We start from the raw sequence: 20,368 nt of genomic DNA on the forward strand, positions 1-20,368 counted from the left end.
TCTTTTCAATCTGTTTGAATAGCAGCTATCAGGTTAGCTGTTGCTAAAAGTCTATATCCTGCTATAGCAATTACAGCATTGCCCAGAAAAAGCTGTGAAGGTAACAAATTTGCAAGCTCAAATCTATTCAGTCACTATTGTAGAAAATCTGAGGATCTGTGAAAATAAGATTGTAGCATCACTACATAGCTCTGTTCCCATTGGATGAGGTAGGCTATTTATAAAGTTTCACATTTTGTTGTAATCATACAGGAAGATTTATTCCATTGAGGTTATGATTATGTAACACTCATGATATTTCTTTATAAGGTCTCAGATACCAATGTTAAAGACATTGTAAAAAAAAAAAAAAAAATCAAAAGACTAGGCCAAAATAAATATTTTTTCAAATATCTTTATTGTAGCTGTCTCATGATGTGTATTTAAGCAATGGAAATGAATCTCATCATGATATATGGGGATTTTGTCCTTAACTGCCATTAATGCTAATAGGACTTAAGTCCATAAATCCCTATCTATAACTGTAAGACTATATCCTGTCTCCCTCATTTTTGCATGAACCTGCAATCTACTAACATTTCATTTACAGAAAAAAGCTACAGTCAGCTTTAGAATAACTGTTAAATGAACCTGAATTAAGGAAATAAAGGATTTTCAGATTGTTACCTTTGTTCTTAATTTTTGTTCTTGAGTCTAGTAAATATGTGCTGGAAAAGTTCTACAAGACAAATACTTTACATGAAGCATTAACCTTGAAATTCTTTCCTTGAATAAGATTGAGTTATTTTGGCATCATTTAAAAATTCAGTTCTGCTCTCATGTCTTCATTCTGTTCTGAATACTTCGGACTTCATGCACTCTGGGTGTGCATTTTTAATTACAATGGCCAGAGTAATCACTCAGCATGAAAAAGCTGTGCACTTAGATTTTTTATACATCATACCCGTACTGCAAAGACATATCCTAAATCATATCCAAAACAAAGTTGAAACCATTTTATAATACTTTAAAATTAAACAGTAAAATTATACAATTTCTCAAAAGAGCTTGCAAGAATATGTTTTCTACATAGCCTTTTTCCTTTTCCCAAGAGAATACACAGCATGCTATCAAATATGGTCATTAACAGCTGGTAGAACAAGAAGTATTATGAGATTGTGATTCAGGTTTTAATTTTCTTTAAAAGTCAATAGGATCACAGCAAGTTGTGGGCTGATATGCATTTTTTACTGACATGTCCCTCCCTACGTCATAACTGGCATTATAACGATGGTGTCAGATATCTTTTTTTTTTTCCCCCTAAATCCTTCTAGATTCTAATATCAATTTGCACAAGAGTAAAACTCAGCATCTCTGAGACAATTTGGTTTCTTCAACAGCACAAAATAACCCTTATGACTTGAGAATCTGTCTCATTTATCACATAGTCCTCAGCAGGCCCAGTCATCTCCTACAGCACAGAAACTGGGTTCTGTATCTTCTCTCACTCCCAAGTACTTTCCTTTGTCCCTTCAGCTAGTTGACCATCTTATCCAGGAAGCGCTACCCTACCATCCAGATTCACCAGACAGGTGTCTCTAGACCGGGATCTACAGGTTGTCACCTTCCTCCCTCTCCAAATCGCAGATAATCCCAGCTCAGACGCTTCTTTGTTCCTCTGTCTCTAGTGCTCCAGCTTGCAGAGGCTTTTACTTTCTCAACAAATTCATACAGGACTGTCCACACAGCAAAGCCAACAAAACTCAGCTCCCTCTAGCTGCAGCCTTCTCCACAGTTCGGAAAGGTCCCAACTTGCAAGCCTCTGCAAAACATTATCAAACCCTAGGAGCAAATTTAATCCCGTATCTTTCTTTCCCAGAAAAAAACTAGCCAGCTACCTCCTCAAGGCATTTCTTGCTGGACACTGTGAGCCAGTGTGAACAGATATTGATCAAACACTTTATCACAATCATGAAGATATTGAAGGCAAATTAAAAACAAATATATTGAATACACGTAACTGAGAAAAAGTATGTATTCACTATTTCTTCTTTACCTGGTTTTAATGATAAAACAATAACCTTCAAAAGCACTTCTGGGGAATCTGAATTTATTCCCTTGCTTTAAAAAATAAGCAGTCTTTACACTGCCTGCTCTTTCAGTCACTAGATTTCTTTTTCAGTTAAGGGATTTTCAAAATGTAAATGTATAGGAACATATGAAAGCTAATTTATTGGCATAACAGGATTAGTTAAAGAAGATTTCTAGTCTCCTTTCCATCTACAAACATTGTATGCTACAATACGTGGGATCTCTCACAATCTTCTTTTTAGTTGCTCTATCTTCTTTTATAGATTTAAACTGAATGAGGGTTTAGCTACTTGAATCCTAGTAGGATTGAAGGGATGTTTCTACTCAGTCTTTATTAGTTCCCTCTTTTGCAATATACTTTTCCTTATTTTTGTGAGCATTATGAAACTGGCTACTCTACAGTTTCAGAAAACTGAATATATAGTAAAGTATATGTTCAAAAGTATGTGTTTATACTTTACACTGGTTAACTCTTTCATTCATTTTTGATAATTTTACTGCAATTTTTAACTATTTATACTAGACTTTACAGTCTAACAAGACTGTTTCCCAGCTTAGCAAAACATAGGGAAAATGTTTCAGATTTGTGCCTGTGACTACTGTTGTGGTATGACTGTAGTATAACAAACCACGGTATTTGAGATCTATGAAAATAAGGTTAGGATTGGCTTTTCACAAGTAACCTCTACTTCCACCCCCTTCATCATGGACCTAGTGGAAGCCCATGAACTTGACATTTCTTCTTTCTCCCTTGTTACTCACCTAGACCTACATGCACTAGTTCACAAAGTTAATTTCTTCATGAAAGGAGCAGGTTAGCAAATGGGTACTGAACAGAGTTTGTGCATGTTCAAGTTTTATTTTGTTGTCTAAGTGCATTTAGTGTTTTTAGAGATGGCCTCAATAATCCCTAAGAGTCCCTGGGTTATCTAGGCTGGTAGACATATCATAGGATTACAGGAGACGTACATCTTTTTGAACCAGCAGCCGAAAGGCAGAATATCTTAGGACTTTTCAAATGACACTACATGTCTCTGTGTGCGAATTGTTCACTTTCTCCTCAGTACTGGTACAGTTCAGATCCACATTAACTTTTATGTGTTGCCATGGCATCAGTGTAGAACCTCTAAACCAACATGATTTTCCTGTCAGACTTCTTGACACGCTTCATGCCTATCAATAAATTTAAAGACAACTCATATCTAATCAAGTTTTTTTAAAAGTTAGAGATATATCCCTTCCCACAGCCCATTTTAGCAGGTGTTTAAATGGCAGGAGTTAGCAGGCGCTGCTTCTGGACTTGAGCTAGTTCAGCTTTACTTTATATTTTACCTAATTTACCCTATTCTAGACAATGTCATAGTTATCTACTAACACAAGAAAGGCTGCAGAGAAAGTTAGTATAGAATTCCCAAATTCCTATTTGATCTAACTGGGTTATATTTCTTGTAAGAGGTGAAACAGAGGATGATTTCAAATACATGTTTTCAATAAAGATTTCTACTATTAGGCAATTCAGTCACTTATTGAAACCAGTCATATTCTAAGTGCTAACATACAAAATGTATTAATAACAACATGGAATATACAGCACCAAACTGAACAAATGAATAATCTCAGAAAAAGCTCAATTTTTCACTTAGCAAGAAATACCTTCTGCTGTTACAGCAAAAGCATCTTCAGGGACACATCATTTGTCTGCAGAAAAAAACCCAGAATCTTTTGTCAACTGAGAACATGGCAAAGATCAACAAAGACAGAGGCTTAGTGCATGATGTTTGCTCATGTAATTGTCATGTCCATTTTCATCTAATCCTTTACACTACTGCCTGAAAGTGCAAACATTTTAAAAGCCCCTGAGCTAAAGCTTAAAAAAGCAATTACGTTGAACAAGTTGCAAAATGTGAATTTAGTGTAATGCATTAGGAGTTGGGAACACACAACTTCCATTAAGAATGGAAGTAGTATATTCAATCTTCAATTAATAAATATTCTAGGACATGCAGTAAGAGCTGTGACAAACATTATTATATGGTATGTCAGTACTGTGTTTAATTAATTTTTTTTAAGGGTAAACATCCTAGATTTTAACTAGCTTTGACTTTTGATATGACAATTATTTCTGAGCACAGAAACTAAAATCCAGCCATTGCTACTGATAATAAACCAGAAAAAAACCCAACACTAAAATTAATTAAACCTGTCCATTTTGCAATGTTTCCATCCTAAAACCTATGGAAAATAAGTAGATTTTGTAGCACACGGATCATTTCAACAGATTTTGAATATTTTGTAATAAAGACAGGGGAGTCAGAAGCTAAAAATCAAGCAGTCCTCACAGAAACTACTGACTATATTCTTCTTTTAGCTATGGGTTGAATGACAAAGACTGATAGCCCTGTACTAATAAGCTTCCTGTAAGTGACCCCATATTTTCACCAAGGGAAAGACTGAACTGGAATAGTGACAGAGCAGTTCTCATCCTCCAGACCACTAGCAGTGATAGTAAATGAGATATTGCTCAACCCAGAAGAAAAGAAAGCAAGCAACATTTGTCTGTCCCAGGCAGAACATTAACAGAGGCCATACCACTTCAGAATCCAAGGTTATGAAAGCAGGTGACAAACCTAGGAAGAGCACTTGGTGCAGAAGGTAGTGTGTATACTTATTTGCCGAACACTGAATTTTGATTTTGTAAGGGAATCTGAGACATCTGATGTTACAGGTAGCAATTTTGAAGTCCTAGTTTTAGCTAGTTCTTTGCCAAGTAAGTTCCAGTTCTGTTGACTTCAATATGAGTATTGCTGGGCAGTTATTGAAGTCAAACTCTGAAAAGGAATTAGGCAAAATTTAAATAAAACTTTAACAAAACTATTCACAGGACACCCACCTGGATACCTAGTAGTTCAGAAGCATAAGAAAAACAAACAAAACCAACCAAAACCCCCAAGCAATCAAAAAACCCCAGAAAGATTAAAAATATTAATGAACACCTTAAAATCTGCTTTTATACATCCATGGACAAAGAGAGAGCTCTTCATCCAAAATCCATCAACAATCTTTTCTGAATAGCTCAAATAATTTCCTAAAGCTCCCTGAGATCAGAGGCAAGTTAGCCCTCACCCAAATCCTCAAACCATCTGGCCTGTCCTACTTAATGGAGGGGGTAAGAGCACCCACCATTTTCAAACTAGTGTAGGATTAGAGCTTTTATCCAGGAACCAAACAAGCCTCACTGCTCATCCTCAGCCTGCAAGGGCTCAACTCTAGAGATCCTAATCACCAACGAAGCGCTTAGCCAACTAACTTGAGGCAGGACTAGACAGGAAAGTTTTCCATGTCTTCATGCATGGAACTGCACACTTGTCCTTATACAGCAAAATTGCAAGAGTCACGACATTAGAAAGAAAAACTGCATGAGGAAGGCTTTCTCCCAAGGCCCATTGATGAAGACATTCCTTTCTGAGGGAGGAATCCTGTGGTTCTGGAAAACTGACAAAGTTACTTCTTACAGTGCTGCATTTGCTTCCAGCCTCTCTACGGGTTCTGTAATTCCAAAGTGTGAACAGTAAGGTCATCCTTAGTTTTACCCACTGCCAAAGTCGGTTCTGGAAAGAGAGCTTCCACTCAGGGAATTATCCAGGGACAGATCATCAGCAAGGATTCTGTGAGTCAGACAAACTCTTTATCATAATCAACAGTGTATCTACATTGCTTCTTGTAATGAATGTCCTACAGCTATTCTGTACAGAAAAGCATGTTCTTAGGGATGTTTGGCATTAGTCAAATCTTGTTACTCTGACACAGATTTGACGTGTCAATTAAAGTTAAGTACTCAGCGATCAATTTAAATCACAGTTAATTTCTTTTTAGCTGCTATGGTAAACCTCTGACAGATTAATGAGTTACAGTTAATGGTGGAGCATGGAGTCTGTTGCAATATTTTTTCACTCATTAATTGAACTGCCATACAGTATAGATATATACACTATCCTTGCTGCAGTTCAGACCTGTAATAATGCAAAGATGTAATAACAAATAAAGAAGAATCCCCTTATTTGCTATAATAAATCATGCCAGTGAAGAGATCACCAATGCTTATTAGCATGATAAGCAAAAGGATGAGCCATTTCAGACCAGCCTAAATTTATTGATAGTTAAGGATGTTCTTGTCCTTAGATTTAAAATGTTTTCTCCCTCTAGTATTTACCCTTCAGCATATTTACAGATGGCAATCAAGTCACCAATCAAATCATAATACAAGTCCTTTGTATCACCGCTTTAAAGAAATCAGATTTTTCCTGTCTACTCTCACAGAACTGGCTATCCTGCCCAGTCCTATATAATCCTTTTCTGCAATTTCTTCTATACATTCTTTTTCTAAACATGCATGACTACAGATGAGGCCTCACCATAAATAATCTCAGTAATAATGGAATTCCAACTATTAAGCATGAGGAAATACAGGGGAATCCTTCAGATTACACAAACTATATAAACATTTCTCAAATGTCAGCGTGAATTTCAAGGGTCTTCTCCTATTTTGATTTTGCAATGACATTGGTAACCTGCATGGAAAATGACTTATCAATGTGAGAGGCTTACTTAAATTTAAATACTTGAGTTTCTTTACTAGGGAAATTTCATCAAAGGCATACTGAAATCATCAGCTGAATAGCTTTTGGTCCAGCCTGAAATTTTCAGGTATGTAAAGAAAAACTAAGGAAACTCCGTCAATTTACCCAAAGTAATGAAGTGACCTAAACTGCAGCCATAGTGCTTAGGGCCAGTGAACAAATTTAAAATGGAAAGATATTATTCCCACAAAGTACTAATATGCCACAGGGTATCCTGCCTAATTACACTAATCAAGGTGGTAATAAAAAGCACGTCAAGTTTTTCAGAGACTATGATAGTAACTTTAGAAAATCTCACCAGTAAAAATTAAAACTTAATGTGTTCTGTAACATAGTAGCTTTTCATGTACAGTAGTGAGAATGAGAAAGCAAACCTGAGAGAAGACAATTACGACAATCCATATCCATCAAGTCCCCACACGGTACTACCTTTGTATTAGTATAACAAAACCCAAAATCATAGAATCATAGAATCTTTAAGGTTGGAAAAGACCTCTAAGATCATCAAGTCCAACTGTCAATCATCCTTCGCTTTTTGTGACATTTTCTCCAGTGGTTTTCTAAAGTAAAAAAAATAAAATAAAAATAATAATTCTAGCTGTGGTAAACCAGGAAAGCATATGTTACAAAGGGAAAACTTATCTTAGAAATTGCAAAATAAAAAAGTTAGTATTATGTTTTTACTGCTTTTCCATAGCAGTAACAAGTTTAGTGCTATACTGGATTGTGCAGCACTCATCTAGTTCAGAAAATAACCATTTTCTGCTGAATTTTGCAGTTTATCTTCCAGTTGTACAGTTAGTCTTCAGTCTAACTTTTTTCCCACAGTATTACATCAAAAATAAAATATTAAAGGTAAAATTGCTAAGACCTTTTAAATATCCTGTTGCAAGCATCTTATTTAACAAATTACATCAATATTAAGAAATCAAATTATATTGAAGATAAAATGCATAAAGCAACCATAATATTTTGTAGAACAAAGGCCAAATATCTTTTTCATTTACCCAAGAAACAAAATGGAAAATGAAGTGAAATATGCTCTAAAACATTCCTTTTTAGGTTGGTGTACCAAGGACATTGTGCTGAAATATGAAACTACTAATACTATTTCACTAGCAACTGAACACCTGATAACTCAGCACCTGATAACTTTTTTTGGGGTGAGGAGGAACGTGGATAGAGGGAGAAGAATGATAACACACGCACAACTGTATGACCAAATAGTCAAATTCCCTATGGGGTGATAAATTCAATAAAACAAATAGCCCACTATAGTTACAAAATTATACTTACTTTGAAGTGGCTCTTCAAGATATTGGTTACTTTTATAGGCCAGGATTCCCTTGGGACTTATTCTTCCTGATACACATCTCTCTCCCTTGTAACATCTACTGAAACCATTTAAATCATCCCCTGCCCCCCCACCCCCATTAGTTCTCTCTAGTTCTGCCTTTTACTCCAGGTCACCCTGCTAATTTTCATTCCTCACTTCAGCCTTCATGTAAACAGCTTTTTCCAGTATGTCTGTGATGTCTTCTTAGGAACGGTGGATCATATGCAGCTTTCGTTACAACACAGTGGCATAGTTATCAGATTAAAAAAAAAATTCTTTACAAGAACAGTATTTCTGATAGTGCGTTCTTGGAAAGTTCGTAAGATTTCCATGTTAAAACTTTACAGTGAACTAGAACAAACAAAGCAAGAATTATTTGATTACATTATGCAAAAGACAAGTCTAGATTTCACTTAGATGGATATATTAGGCAAAATTATAATAGTATTTGGAACTGCAACAGGTAGAGTTCTGGAAGATTATTCATTTATGCACGAATGACAGCATTCAAAATTTATGAGAGCAGGTGATATGCAATGTTCAAATGAAGGGCATATTTTGGAAATTTGCTTTTATATTTCTCTCCCTCAGATCTAGAAGAATTCCACATACAATGCATATTTAAAATGCATTAAAGAAACCAGTGAGAGTTAGGCAATTAATATCTTGAAGATCTTTGCAAAAGTTTCCATAAAGCAGTCTAGCTGTATTCTGTATGCTATGGGAATACAGCTCTATCTGCACTTCCATAAAGCAGTCTAGATATATTCTGTACGCTATGGGAATACAGCTCTATCTGTATCAGTATAATGAAGAAGGAATCAACATATTCTGTAAGTATTTTAGATTTCACTGTGTGCTGGAAATTGCTAATCAAAATGTTAGTACTGCAGTCCGTAATGGCCTCAGCCTCAGTATGGACAGCAAAGACCAATTACCTGATCTCCCAATTTTTATTTTATTGAGCCCTATGAAGCAGATGAACAGTATTCTGACCCTCTAAGAAAGTTCACCCTGTGGCTAAGGGTTTCGAAAGACAGTGGAGCCAGTGCAGACCCATAAAGCAATCTCGTTCTGTAGAACCAGGATACAGCAGCTGTTCAGATGAGGGCAGCCTTGAGGTTATGGAAGTGGTTGTGGAAGTCACCACAACTTAAATGATGATTTCTCTCTCCCCTCAAGGAACCTCCCCAGCACACAGTTATTTACGTTAGGAGTCACCCTTCTGGGCAAGTAGCACATGAGAATAGTAATCCTTTTGTAGGAAAACAAATCAATTCCGGCAGTTTAATTCTGGTCTCTGCGTTTGCATCAAACAACCCTACTTGTTTAAAGCAGTTAAGCCTTATTCTCATAATGTGTAATTATAAACTGAGACAACGAATACTTGTCCTTCATACTATAGCAGTCAAATGTATCTCTTTCCTTTTGATAGATTAGGATATTTTTTAGTGAATAATGAGAGCCAATTTAAGTCAGACTTTCCAGGGGAGAGAACAATGAAAAATAGCCTCAATTGCCTCAATGAAAAAATTAACTAGGATTTTTTTCAACTTAAAAGCTGGAAACAATTTACACCAATAAACTTTAGCCAAACTGACATACAGAATAGTTTACTATAACCTGGAACAGATTCCTCCATTTGCCTTCCTTCATTTTCCATTTTCATTTCAACTCTCGACTACGCATTTTTCACCTGTTCTGACTTTTATATATGAGACGTCCCTTACTCTACAAGTAATCCCATTCATGAACTCAGCATAATCTGCAGAGAAAAGTAAAGTAAATAGACATACTTCAGGTTATACAAATTAAAAGGTAAAGCTTAGGGTTTGGCTGAAGTGCAGATGAAGTCCCGAGAGCTGCAGTGCTCACACCCAGTGCCCCAGGTTTAGAGTAAATGTTTCCTTCACTGCAAGGATTCCACATGTCGGGACAGGCAGTAGAGTCGTCACTGCTCCCACATCCTGCTTCTTCCTGGCCTTTTGATTTTATACAGGAATTTGGAAGAGGAACTGGTACTACACGGTATTTAGGATATTGTGCAAAGAAATAAGAGTATTTCAGGGGGTATTGTCTTCTTGCTGCATGGGAGACACCAAAAGCTCAGTTCTATGGACACTGAAGCACAAGCTTGTCTAAGGGTTTTGGCTTACTTTACAAAAGAAAAAGAAGTTTGTTTCTACATCTGTAAAGTACAAATCCTTGGCTCTGATTTCATCACGCCATGGTGCTAATTATGAAAAATAGCAACAGCTTCTCTTAAGAATTTTTATGGCTCTTGAGGCTGTCACTAGCCATGATGAAAAAGAAGAGAAATTTCTTTCAGTCCTGTTCTGAAAGGGAGGGCTAACAAATTAATTAACATTAAAATAATTAACAAATCCTATGCTTTTTCCACCTGGCATTTAATGTTATAAGCTTCCATTTGGCCAGAGAGTCTTTTTCATGTCTGCTGAAAACAATAATCTGAATTAATTTCATTCTCCAGGTGTAGTTTTCCACTTACTGGCTTTGTCTTGAAAATTTATAAGGTTATATGAATATAAAATTCTCTACCGGGACTTCATATGATATGCAGTATTTTCTGATTATCAAGCAACAAATGCTTGATAAGCATGTTTTTAGCATGTTCGTCTACCCTTATTCAAGCTGAGTAATTAAATTGACCAAAACAGCAGAATGCTGAAGATATAAAAAACTATTTGTCATGAGGAAATGTTGCATATTGAGGTTCCTGTTGTCCTTTATTATGTCTGTTGGCATGATTCTCGCAACTGTATGACTGCATGTTCCAAGTTGCATAAGACCAAATATTGATATGGCATTGAAATTTTAACAGTACCCATAATTTCTACACCAGTGGGGTTTTAACTAGTTATTCTAACCACTAGTAACTACTAACCATAGTTACTGGCCAAATTGCATTGCTCAGCCTTGAACACTTCATTTCCCATTCTGACTCAAAAAGTTTTCATTTTAAAATTAATTTTCATTGTCTTTTTAAACAACAAACAAGTGATGTTATTTTCTTCCATTACATTCAGAAGTGTCACATAAACTTTGACAACCAGCTCCCATTTCCCCTCTGCACCTAACATGTCTTCGTTTCTATTTTATTTTTATCTTTTCATTAATGCAGTGGTGCAAATAATGAGAAAAATCATATTATGACCAATAAAAGTGTAGTCCCTATGCCCGTATGCTCAGTGTCTCAATTCTCTCAGTTCTTGATATAATGTAATGAGATGCTAATGTTCACTTTTATTTAAAAACAAGTATTTTCATCTTTCAGAGTGGTAAAGTTTTAAGAAAGTGTGCAGCCATAAATACAGCATTGTCTCTGACAGAGAGTGTATACAACTCCAAAATGACTTCCAGAAGTTTGAAGTACTCTGCTCGTCTTTTATATAAAAGCACCCTTGATTAAGACAGGACTGGATGTAGGAGTTAAGGTGACTCCACTTGTACCTAAGCTAATTTATCATAAGGACTTATATGATCTCCACCATATTGGAACAGAGGTGGAACGTGTCCTCCTCAGACAGCTGTATGGCAAGTTACTGCTCACACAATTTTCAATCGGGAACTGAGGCACAGAAAGTCTAAGTTGTGGGTCTAAGATATGTAAGAATTAGAGAAAGAAAAAAGAAATTAATTTAACTTCCCTTACAGTGGGACAGATTCTCACTGCCTAAGAGAGGGAAGTGGGAATGCCCCCACCGGAGGCTGGGCAGAAAAAGGTAACTCCGTAAAATTCTTTTTATGCTTCTCACATTTTGATTTCAAGATAAAGCTACTGTAGGGGTAGAGTTATATGGAGTTATATGAACTGTACATAGAGGTTGGATTTTCTTAGCTTGGGATTTTTTCAATTGCCCTGAAATGCATCTTTATTCTTAACCATTGTGTCCCTACTAATACAAATAGGTATCATGCTGGCATTCAGCTAAGTAATTCTTTTGTTATCCACAGATGGACAAGGGATTACATGGCTAAGAAATGAAATAAAAGCTAAATCCCTATGCTTGATAAAGCATTGCTTGTTTTCTCTTTCATTCAGGATTACCGAGTGAACATCTTTCTCCGTCAGAATTGGAATGATCCACGCCTTGCATACAGTGAATATCCAGATGACTCTTTAGACTTAGATCCATCCATGCTGGATTCAATTTGGAAACCTGATTTATTCTTTGCTAATGAAAAAGGTGCCAACTTTCATGAGGTTACAACAGACAATAAGTTGTTGCGAATTTTCAAAAATGGAAATGTACTTTATTCCATCAGGTGAGTCTCTAATCAAATGGGTTTTTTCAGATAAAAGTTCAAAAGCGTACCTAAGAATTGCTAACAGATATCTTCAGTTGCTAGTCATGCAGAACTATCACTAAAGTAGTTGTGAGTTTTGAATACAGAACTTTATCATCACTACTGCTATTCTTTATACTAAAATAGAAAATGATCCCTCATTAGGCAAGTACATAGTAAAAATAAGAAGAAAAGTATCTTTTCCATTTTAAAGTACAGACACTGAGCCTAGAGGAGCTAGGACACTTGCACAGAGCAAATAATCCTGGAGTATTATAATGTGAGCTGGCCTATGTATGAGTTTCACAGGCTGTAGCCTCCAATGTCATGACAATTCAATGTTATTTCTTTTTCACCTTTTCGGATATTGCAGTTGCTCTTCAACAGGGAAACGTGACCTGTTTGAGAAACCATAACATTTAAAGAATAGTTCACTTACTGATGGAGATGGAGAGAAAAGTGGAAAGTAAACTTCTGAAAAGGTTTAAGAAGCTGTAAGCAGCAATCATAAGTATTGACAAAATCTAGTTATACTACTTCTATCTTCAAAAACCTGATCTAATGAAAAACACATTGGCTATAAGTATCCTAATGCCCGATTAGACATGAAACAGATTTGCTATTAATAACCTACTTGTGCAAAATGTTACACTTTTCAAAATAAATATACCTTTTGTCCACTTAGTGTTTTGCTTCACATGCTTTTATGACACTGCATTTGAAGAGACATCAGGAATCTGTAAAATAGTTTGCCTACTAGGAGAAAAAGTAAACATTTGTGATTTGTGTGGATGTATCAGTGACAAGGGAGTCTCCTTCCTCCCTTTTCCCAGTGCAAGTGGGAAGTGTCTTGTCAAGCTTACACAGGGAGAAAGGGTTGGGTTAAAATTCCTACCAGCATTTCATATCCAAAAGGAGGTTAGTCTGCCAGTCTGGGAACATAAGCATTCTTCAGTGTCACAACATGTATTCTTGTCACTAGAAAGAGATGGAAAGCAAGAAAAAAGGATTCCTTCTCTGGACCCAAGTAGAAAGTAGAGCAAAACCACTTATTTCCAGACTGCCTGAGTCGCCCTGAGAGGCACTGGCAGTGGTTCCACTCTAATCAGATAACTCTTCCTCTTTGCCCTACTCCCTCCAGATACGTACAACCAGAGTATAGACATCACCAGTCAACTGAAGCAAGCTTGGATTGCAACTTCAATGGAATTCAGACCAAGTTCATGGTCATATGAAAAAAGAGAAATATTATAATATTAAATTGTAAGAGCAAACATTGACTGTGATGAAAGCAGATGCCAGATAGCTATTGTGTTTCTTATGAAGCCAGAAAGTTTAGGTTGCCATGATTTAATTAAGACCTATTACAATTTCTGAAACAGATTTAAAATCATGTAATTGGCATCTAGTTGAGTTCTTATGTGACTTTGAGTCAGTTAAGCTTTTGATGAGGGGAGATATGCTAATTGCTAACATGCTAATATTAAAAGGAAAAAAAAAAAGATTTCTAAATTTGCTTTTTCCTTTCATTCCCTAATGGCTCCTCCTCCCCTGGCTGCTACTGGAACAATTCAGACAAGAAAATAATGAGAAGGTTCTAGTTCCTGATTCAATGAATACTAAATATAAAATAGTAAAATATATACTGAAGCACAAAGTAAAGTCCAGGTGCCTCTTCTCTGAAATGACTTGCCATGTTACTAGCCTACTAGCCAGATTTTGCATTTGGAACCATTTATAATAGCAAGGGAATAGGACCTGGGTCTGCGTTCCCTCCTCAGACTCTCCCCCTGCAGTTCTGTCACTGGCGGGCTAAACAGAAGATACAGCAACAAAGCATGAGGAAGCTTTGGAGCAGGAATCGGTTTAAGAGACGGGGATTAGAGCACTGCCATTCTAGAAAAGCCTTATGTGTAACTAACTCAAGCCCCTCAGGTTTTTGGAGAACATTCTATCAACTGAACTGATAATTGAATATGGGGCAAAATTTTCAGGCAAGATATCTTCTAGCAAGAAGAAAGGTGCAGTCATGACCCTGAATGATGAATGGATACCTAAACATGGCCAGTGAGAGAAAACATGTGCCTTTAGCTCTTATATTCTTCCTTCTCATTCCTCTGAGAAGTATCAGTCTAAAGTTATTGCATTGGTATAAAGTGTAGAAATACCTCTTTTGCCTATAGGTTGGAAAGTATTTCACAGGAAGTATCGGGACTAACGTGAAACACAGCTGCAGTTCAAAATTAAAGGCATATTTCAGTCTACCATCAATAAAATAAAATGTTGCCTTAAACTTTTGTGTTGACAATTTAAGCACCTTATTTTAGGGCAATAACACATAAATTACTTTGCCACCATGATTTGCAGCTGACATCTGTTATGAAATTCTTGCAAATCTGGGTAAATTTTATGTCAAGGATTTGAAATACTATAATAGTACAATAATTCTGCTGCAGCACAAAAAGCATGCTGTTGTTGCATTCCTTTAGATTTCTCAGAAAGTTAGGCAACTCCACTGAAAAATTTCTTTTTCTGAAAGTCTGTAATCATTTTTTTCTATGTGGTCATACTACACTGAGTGAGTCAAATGAGTTCAGCTAATATACATCCCTTTTGAGAGCTTTCTAATGAAAAAGTGTATTTTCCTCTATTTCTAATGACTTCCACTGTTTTCATGCATTCTTCCTGTGCAGTTCTATGGCATTTTTGTGGTCTATTTTTAATATTTTTTTGTGTTTTTCAGATTGACTTTAATACTGTCCTGTCCGATGGATCTCAAAAATTTTCCAATGGATGTGCAAACCTGTATAATGCAGCTGGAAAGCTGTAAGTTTGTGTAATGTATTATCCTATAAATACTTTTGTAGGGATTACAACAGCTATGCAGGAGGTAGAAAGACCCCTTGGAGTGGTACAAGAACAAATTTTCAAAAAGAAATGCTCTATTTTACCAAAAGAATCTGTGAAACATACGTGATTTTCAAAGGAAAAGATTCTTTCATCCTTACTTGCACTGAAAATAAAAAGTTTTGTGTAAATCTAAAGTTACAACTAGACTTAAGTACCGAGTGCCAGTTTACCGTTATGCAAAATTTATGCATATGGAGATTCACTGTTAAGTCTTCCCTGTGTTCACACATACAGGGGGACAGTAATATGGGAGAGCATAAAGGAAACAGGAGAATAACTTAAGGAAGGGATTTATGTGATTTATGTGACTATCCTGAAATTGATAATAACTTAGTGTCCCTAAAAGCTGACTGAGTCCCTGCTCTTCAGATTCCTGCCCTAGCTCTTCAGTATGCCTACATGTCACCCCTACATATCTGTGGTTTTTACCTAATCATCCTAGAAGGGATTAGGGAAAGGGTTTACTACAAGGGAGAACTGTAGAAGATTGCAAAGCATATACAGGTATAAAAGCATATGCCCATGTACCTACATAGAGTATGTCACTTACACAGCCCTCACCCCCTCAACTGGGGCAGCACCTTGGATCAGTGGAACACCCCCCAGAAAATCTTGGGAAGGGCTGTAGAGCCCTTGCGTTATGAGGAGAAAGAAGTCCGTACAAGGTATCATCTAGCTAGGGATAAAATGTGAGTATGATGTGACCATCAACCATAACACTGGACAAATTTCTAGCATCTTCCAAGGACTCTGGGCTTAAAGGAATTTGTAGTAGCACAGATAGCTTGACATTGAAAACACGGAGCAAAACACAGAAAGAAATAGCTTTCTAGCGCAGAGGTCTGACAGTTTGACCAAACCTGGTGTTGCACTAGAATTTCAATGGAAAATGCAAAATTATAGCTCCATGTATTTTAAATCATGTCTTTGTAAAGCCCTATTTGCATTACACACAAATATCCCAAGGAGAGCAGAGGAGAAGGTAAAACCAACTTAGACAAGACAGGTTTTGCAGAATTATCTTTCAGTTAACAGCAATACTTTTTATGTGAAATAAAATTAGCACTTGTTAACTCAACCCATCATATATTGTACTTATCATCTCCCTTGATATCTCGCTTAGAACAAAAAAGAGATTGGAAAACGTACAGCAGCTAGGCCATTTCAAGACACTCACACAGGCAAAAAGACAACCCAAAGGTTCTGTCTGATGTTATGATCTGAGCTAGCACAGGATGTGTGAGGAGGAAGGCACAGATGTGCATTAAATTCTCATTTTCCTTGTGATATGAAGTATTTGGGAATTGCCTTTTCGCCTTAGAATGAGAGGACTTTGGAAGAGAAAAATAGCAGAAAAATCCTCTTAATAATGTGAAGAACAAAAATAAAATAAAGTAAAGCATTCTTTGAAAGATTCAAGCAATCTGAAGTTTGTGAAAAATAATGACGGGGAAAAACAGATAAATAATAAGTACCCATCTTAATGTCAGATATAGATTTACAGTTTTAAGATCAAAAAGTAAAATATTTCAGAAAAATAATTTTCTGCATATAAAATGAACATACCAGATTATTTGAAATATATTATAGATCAGAACAACATATATAATTTGATTAAAGTATTTCTTGAGTTTTTTCACCTTTTACTGGAACAAAGTAGAAGGGGGAGGTAATTATCTATCAGTCAGTATGCCAGAACTGTTTGTTGTATGGATAGTGGTATGCTTTTAGAAAAAAATTGCAGGGTGAGTATGAAAGCCAGATCTTTCACTACAATGGACAGATGGTAACATTATAAGGTAGGCTTTCAATATAAGGGCAATGGCTGAATCTGACAGCAGAAATTTTCTTGACTAAAATTGAGAGATAGTTATTTGCTGCAAATGTCAGGGAATTTAGGGCAATATTTTATATTCAGCATTTAAGCAAAACTCCACAGTCAACCCAAGCGGATAATCCTGCTAATAACCTATGTCACCTTTATAATTAATGTGACTAAATAAAAGGTTAATGTGAGGCAGTTGTATCAGAGTACATACAGATGGGAGGGATATTCACTATATACAATTATGTTTCAAACAGAAAAGATCACAGTGTTTGACTGAACAAGCGAAAGGTATAATTTAAAAAAAAAAGTTCTTTAAAAGTTATGAAATTGTTGCTTTAACAGCTTCATAAAACTCAGCTGTATTTTTCCACTCTTTCAGCCCTTGCGAGGACAGGTCATACAACAACCGAGCATTCTTGAACAAACAGGCATCTGTTTTGCTTTATAGTAACCTTGCAGGAGCTCACAATTCCCACAAACTGCACCATAGGGAACCAATACTTATTAGTTGAATAGCACTGTAGATGTTCTACTATATTTTCCAGCAGCACATTTTTCACTGAAGTCTTGTTTTTAATCATTCAGTTCAGTGGGAGTAAATTCCCTGCTGCACACTCACATAGTACAGAGAGGCAATGTTCACAAAAGAAGAGCTGAACAAAATACAAATGAGTGCTTCAAAATCTTCTAGTTACAGAGAAAGATTAAATTTGATTTCACAAGGAAGTTACAAGTAATAAAGCTTTCCCCATATCGCCTTTTCTAATTCTATTTTACCTGTAACTCCAGACATTGAAAAATAGAGACTATGGGCAAAGTAGCTGGCCTGAGGCAGAAAATTTTGCAGCATGTGGGAGCTCTGGCTATACCTACACGTCTGATAGCAGAATAACCAGTTAGGTTTGCAAGAACAAGATAGCAGTTCCCTGAAATTACTTTGGGTCAGATCCAAAGAAGATAGGCACAATGACGTAATTTCCAAGCTCCTAGACCTTCAAGAGCCAGAATTCACCTGCCTGAAACCAGTTTCTCTATACAGGAAATACACAAAGGGAAATAGATGCTTTAGGAGTTACAAAAAAATATCTACATGCTGGACAGGAGGGTCACTATGTTAAAAAAAAGGTTTATGTGAGTCTGAACTCTGACCAATTTCCATAACTTAGAAAAACATGAGCAGAAACATTCAAATTCCAGAGTCTTTGGCTAAGAATAGGCATCCAGTTCTCTTTAAAATTATAGAAGAAAAAAGGAGGCTGGGCGCATGTAGCATCTTCCCAGGCTTCATATCAAATCTCCTGAGGTAAGAAATGACCTGACCCTGAGCTCCTGAATCCATCCAAGCATCTCTAATTTCTAGGCCAGAGTGTCACACTCTCCTGTGGCTGTCTGGCTTATATTTTTTGGTGCACAGCAAGACAACTTAAACAGGGGGATTGAAGCACTAACCCTGGTGGGTAATGCACTGTCCAGGGAAGTGGAAGACGTGGGGGTTCAAAACCAAGAATACAGTCTTCTCATGTCCTGAGTAAATGATCTGATCATCAGGCTGTGTTATAAAAATCAAAATGGTTGCAGGAGCAAAACAGCAGCAGCCATGCTTCCAGATGTTTCTTTTTAAAGTGATGATCATCGCTTGTTTTTCCACTGAGTGCCAAGTGGGGTAGGACACTGTACAGCCATGAATTTACAAGGCCCATTGATCTCATAGGTTTTTTAAATTCTGTCTGATCTGGCAAGTCTTGCTCCTGCATGTGTCACTAAGAAAATGAGACTGTTTCTAACAAATTGCTCATTTTTTTCTTACTCATCTTACCACCAGGTTGCAAACACAGGCCGACAGTTACTTATAAAGGACAGATTGTAGGTTTTATCTCTGCTATAAAATAATTTTGCTTAGTACTAGATACCTTCCTTCAATATTGATACTGTTGCTCCAGCATAGAAAGCTCTAAGTGGAAAATTCATGTATAGCTTTTCTTCCCAAATGATTTTTTTTATTTTTAGCCAGCTAATGTAATGTTTTTCCCAAGGTCAGTCTAAGCATCTGACTTGCCCCTAGTTATAGTACTTCACTTATATCATGAAGTGTCTGAAAAATATCTAAGTGGGAAAGTCTTCTACTTTTAAAGGATTTATTTTACCAAATGATTTCTTAGCAACTAGAATGAGCTGCTTTTGTATCTTAGAAAGGAAGCAAATGAAAATGCACATATGAAAATCCCTTCTACATTTCTATGCCTTACACCAGGGCAGCCTATAGGCATGTGAGATAATTTTAGTTTTATTCTGCTTGAATAAGATACAAAGAAATGTCAGCTAGATACATATTTATTTCTGTGGCCTGTCTCCCAGGAAAGAAATGTTTTTCTTTCATGTGCTAGAGGTTGTTGTCTCCCTCTTTTTAAAGGTTCACTTTTACCTCACAGCATTCCTTTATTCATATATTACAATTATAACTTTATGTGACATTCAATATTCCTGAATTTTCAAAGAATAGTGAAAAGACTAACTCAGTTACAAAAGGAGAAATATACTATGAAAAGCAACATATGTAAGGAAGAAAGCACCTGCTCGCCTCATAGTTTTATTTTGATGCTTATTGTGTCTCTTAATAAATTAAATAATGGCCTTTTTTTAGTATTTCTAAGCAATCATCCTCCTGTCTTTTGGATTTTTAGAGAAAATACACTCCATACTACATGATGCTGTTACCTAAATAGTACAATGTCTTTCCTCCCAGTCTCTGAATTGGAGATTGTGCAAATGAAAAGATCTCTAAGCAGGCTACAGCAGTACAGACTACTGCATTACAGAAAGTGCTGTACAAATTGTTCCTTTCCCACAACAGCACAAAGACCGTAAGAAAGATAACAGAACTGGAGTGTATTTCTTATCTGCCAGGGAACCTCAGGTGTCACCTGAGTGACAGTAAGTATGGACACACTAGGTCAATGCCTGCCTGTGCCTGACGTGTGGAAACCATACCTCTTCTCTCCTTTCCGTTTCAGTAGCTCACAAGTTGTCAACAACTCATCCTGTGGCTTCTACTCTGCAGATGAGTGACTCAGTCCACTGTGCATATCTGAAGTGAGACCTGACGCACAGCTACAGAGAGCTAGCTATTTGTAGTCTTCAGCTCCCAGCCAATGCGGGATGAAAGGGCAGTAGTAACTACAACTGCTGCTGAACCCACAGAAACTAATATAAAAGTGACATCTGAAAATCTATAGGCTTCAGCAAGGAATATTAGGTTTGAGAGATGTGATAGAGGGCTGG

At 36.5% G+C, this 20,368-nt stretch overlaps 1 protein-coding gene across 2 annotated transcripts in view; it reads left to right on the forward strand.

The window, feature by feature from the left end:
- Positions 1-20,368, forward strand: part of GLRA3 (glycine receptor alpha 3) — a 90,204-nt gene that overhangs the window by 38,057 nt on the left and 31,779 nt on the right. For both annotated transcript variants that reach the window (XM_054823940.1, XM_054823941.1), the window contains exons 4-5: positions 12,107-12,330; positions 15,095-15,177. In XM_054823940.1, coding sequence (XP_054679915.1) covers positions 12,107-12,330; positions 15,095-15,177 — 307 coding nt within the window. The remainder of the gene's footprint in view (positions 1-12,106; positions 12,331-15,094; positions 15,178-20,368) is intronic.

This window comes from Grus americana, chromosome 4 (assembly GCF_028858705.1).
Source record: "Grus americana isolate bGruAme1 chromosome 4, bGruAme1.mat, whole genome shotgun sequence".
Lineage (NCBI taxonomy): Eukaryota > Metazoa > Chordata > Aves > Gruiformes > Gruidae > Grus > Grus americana.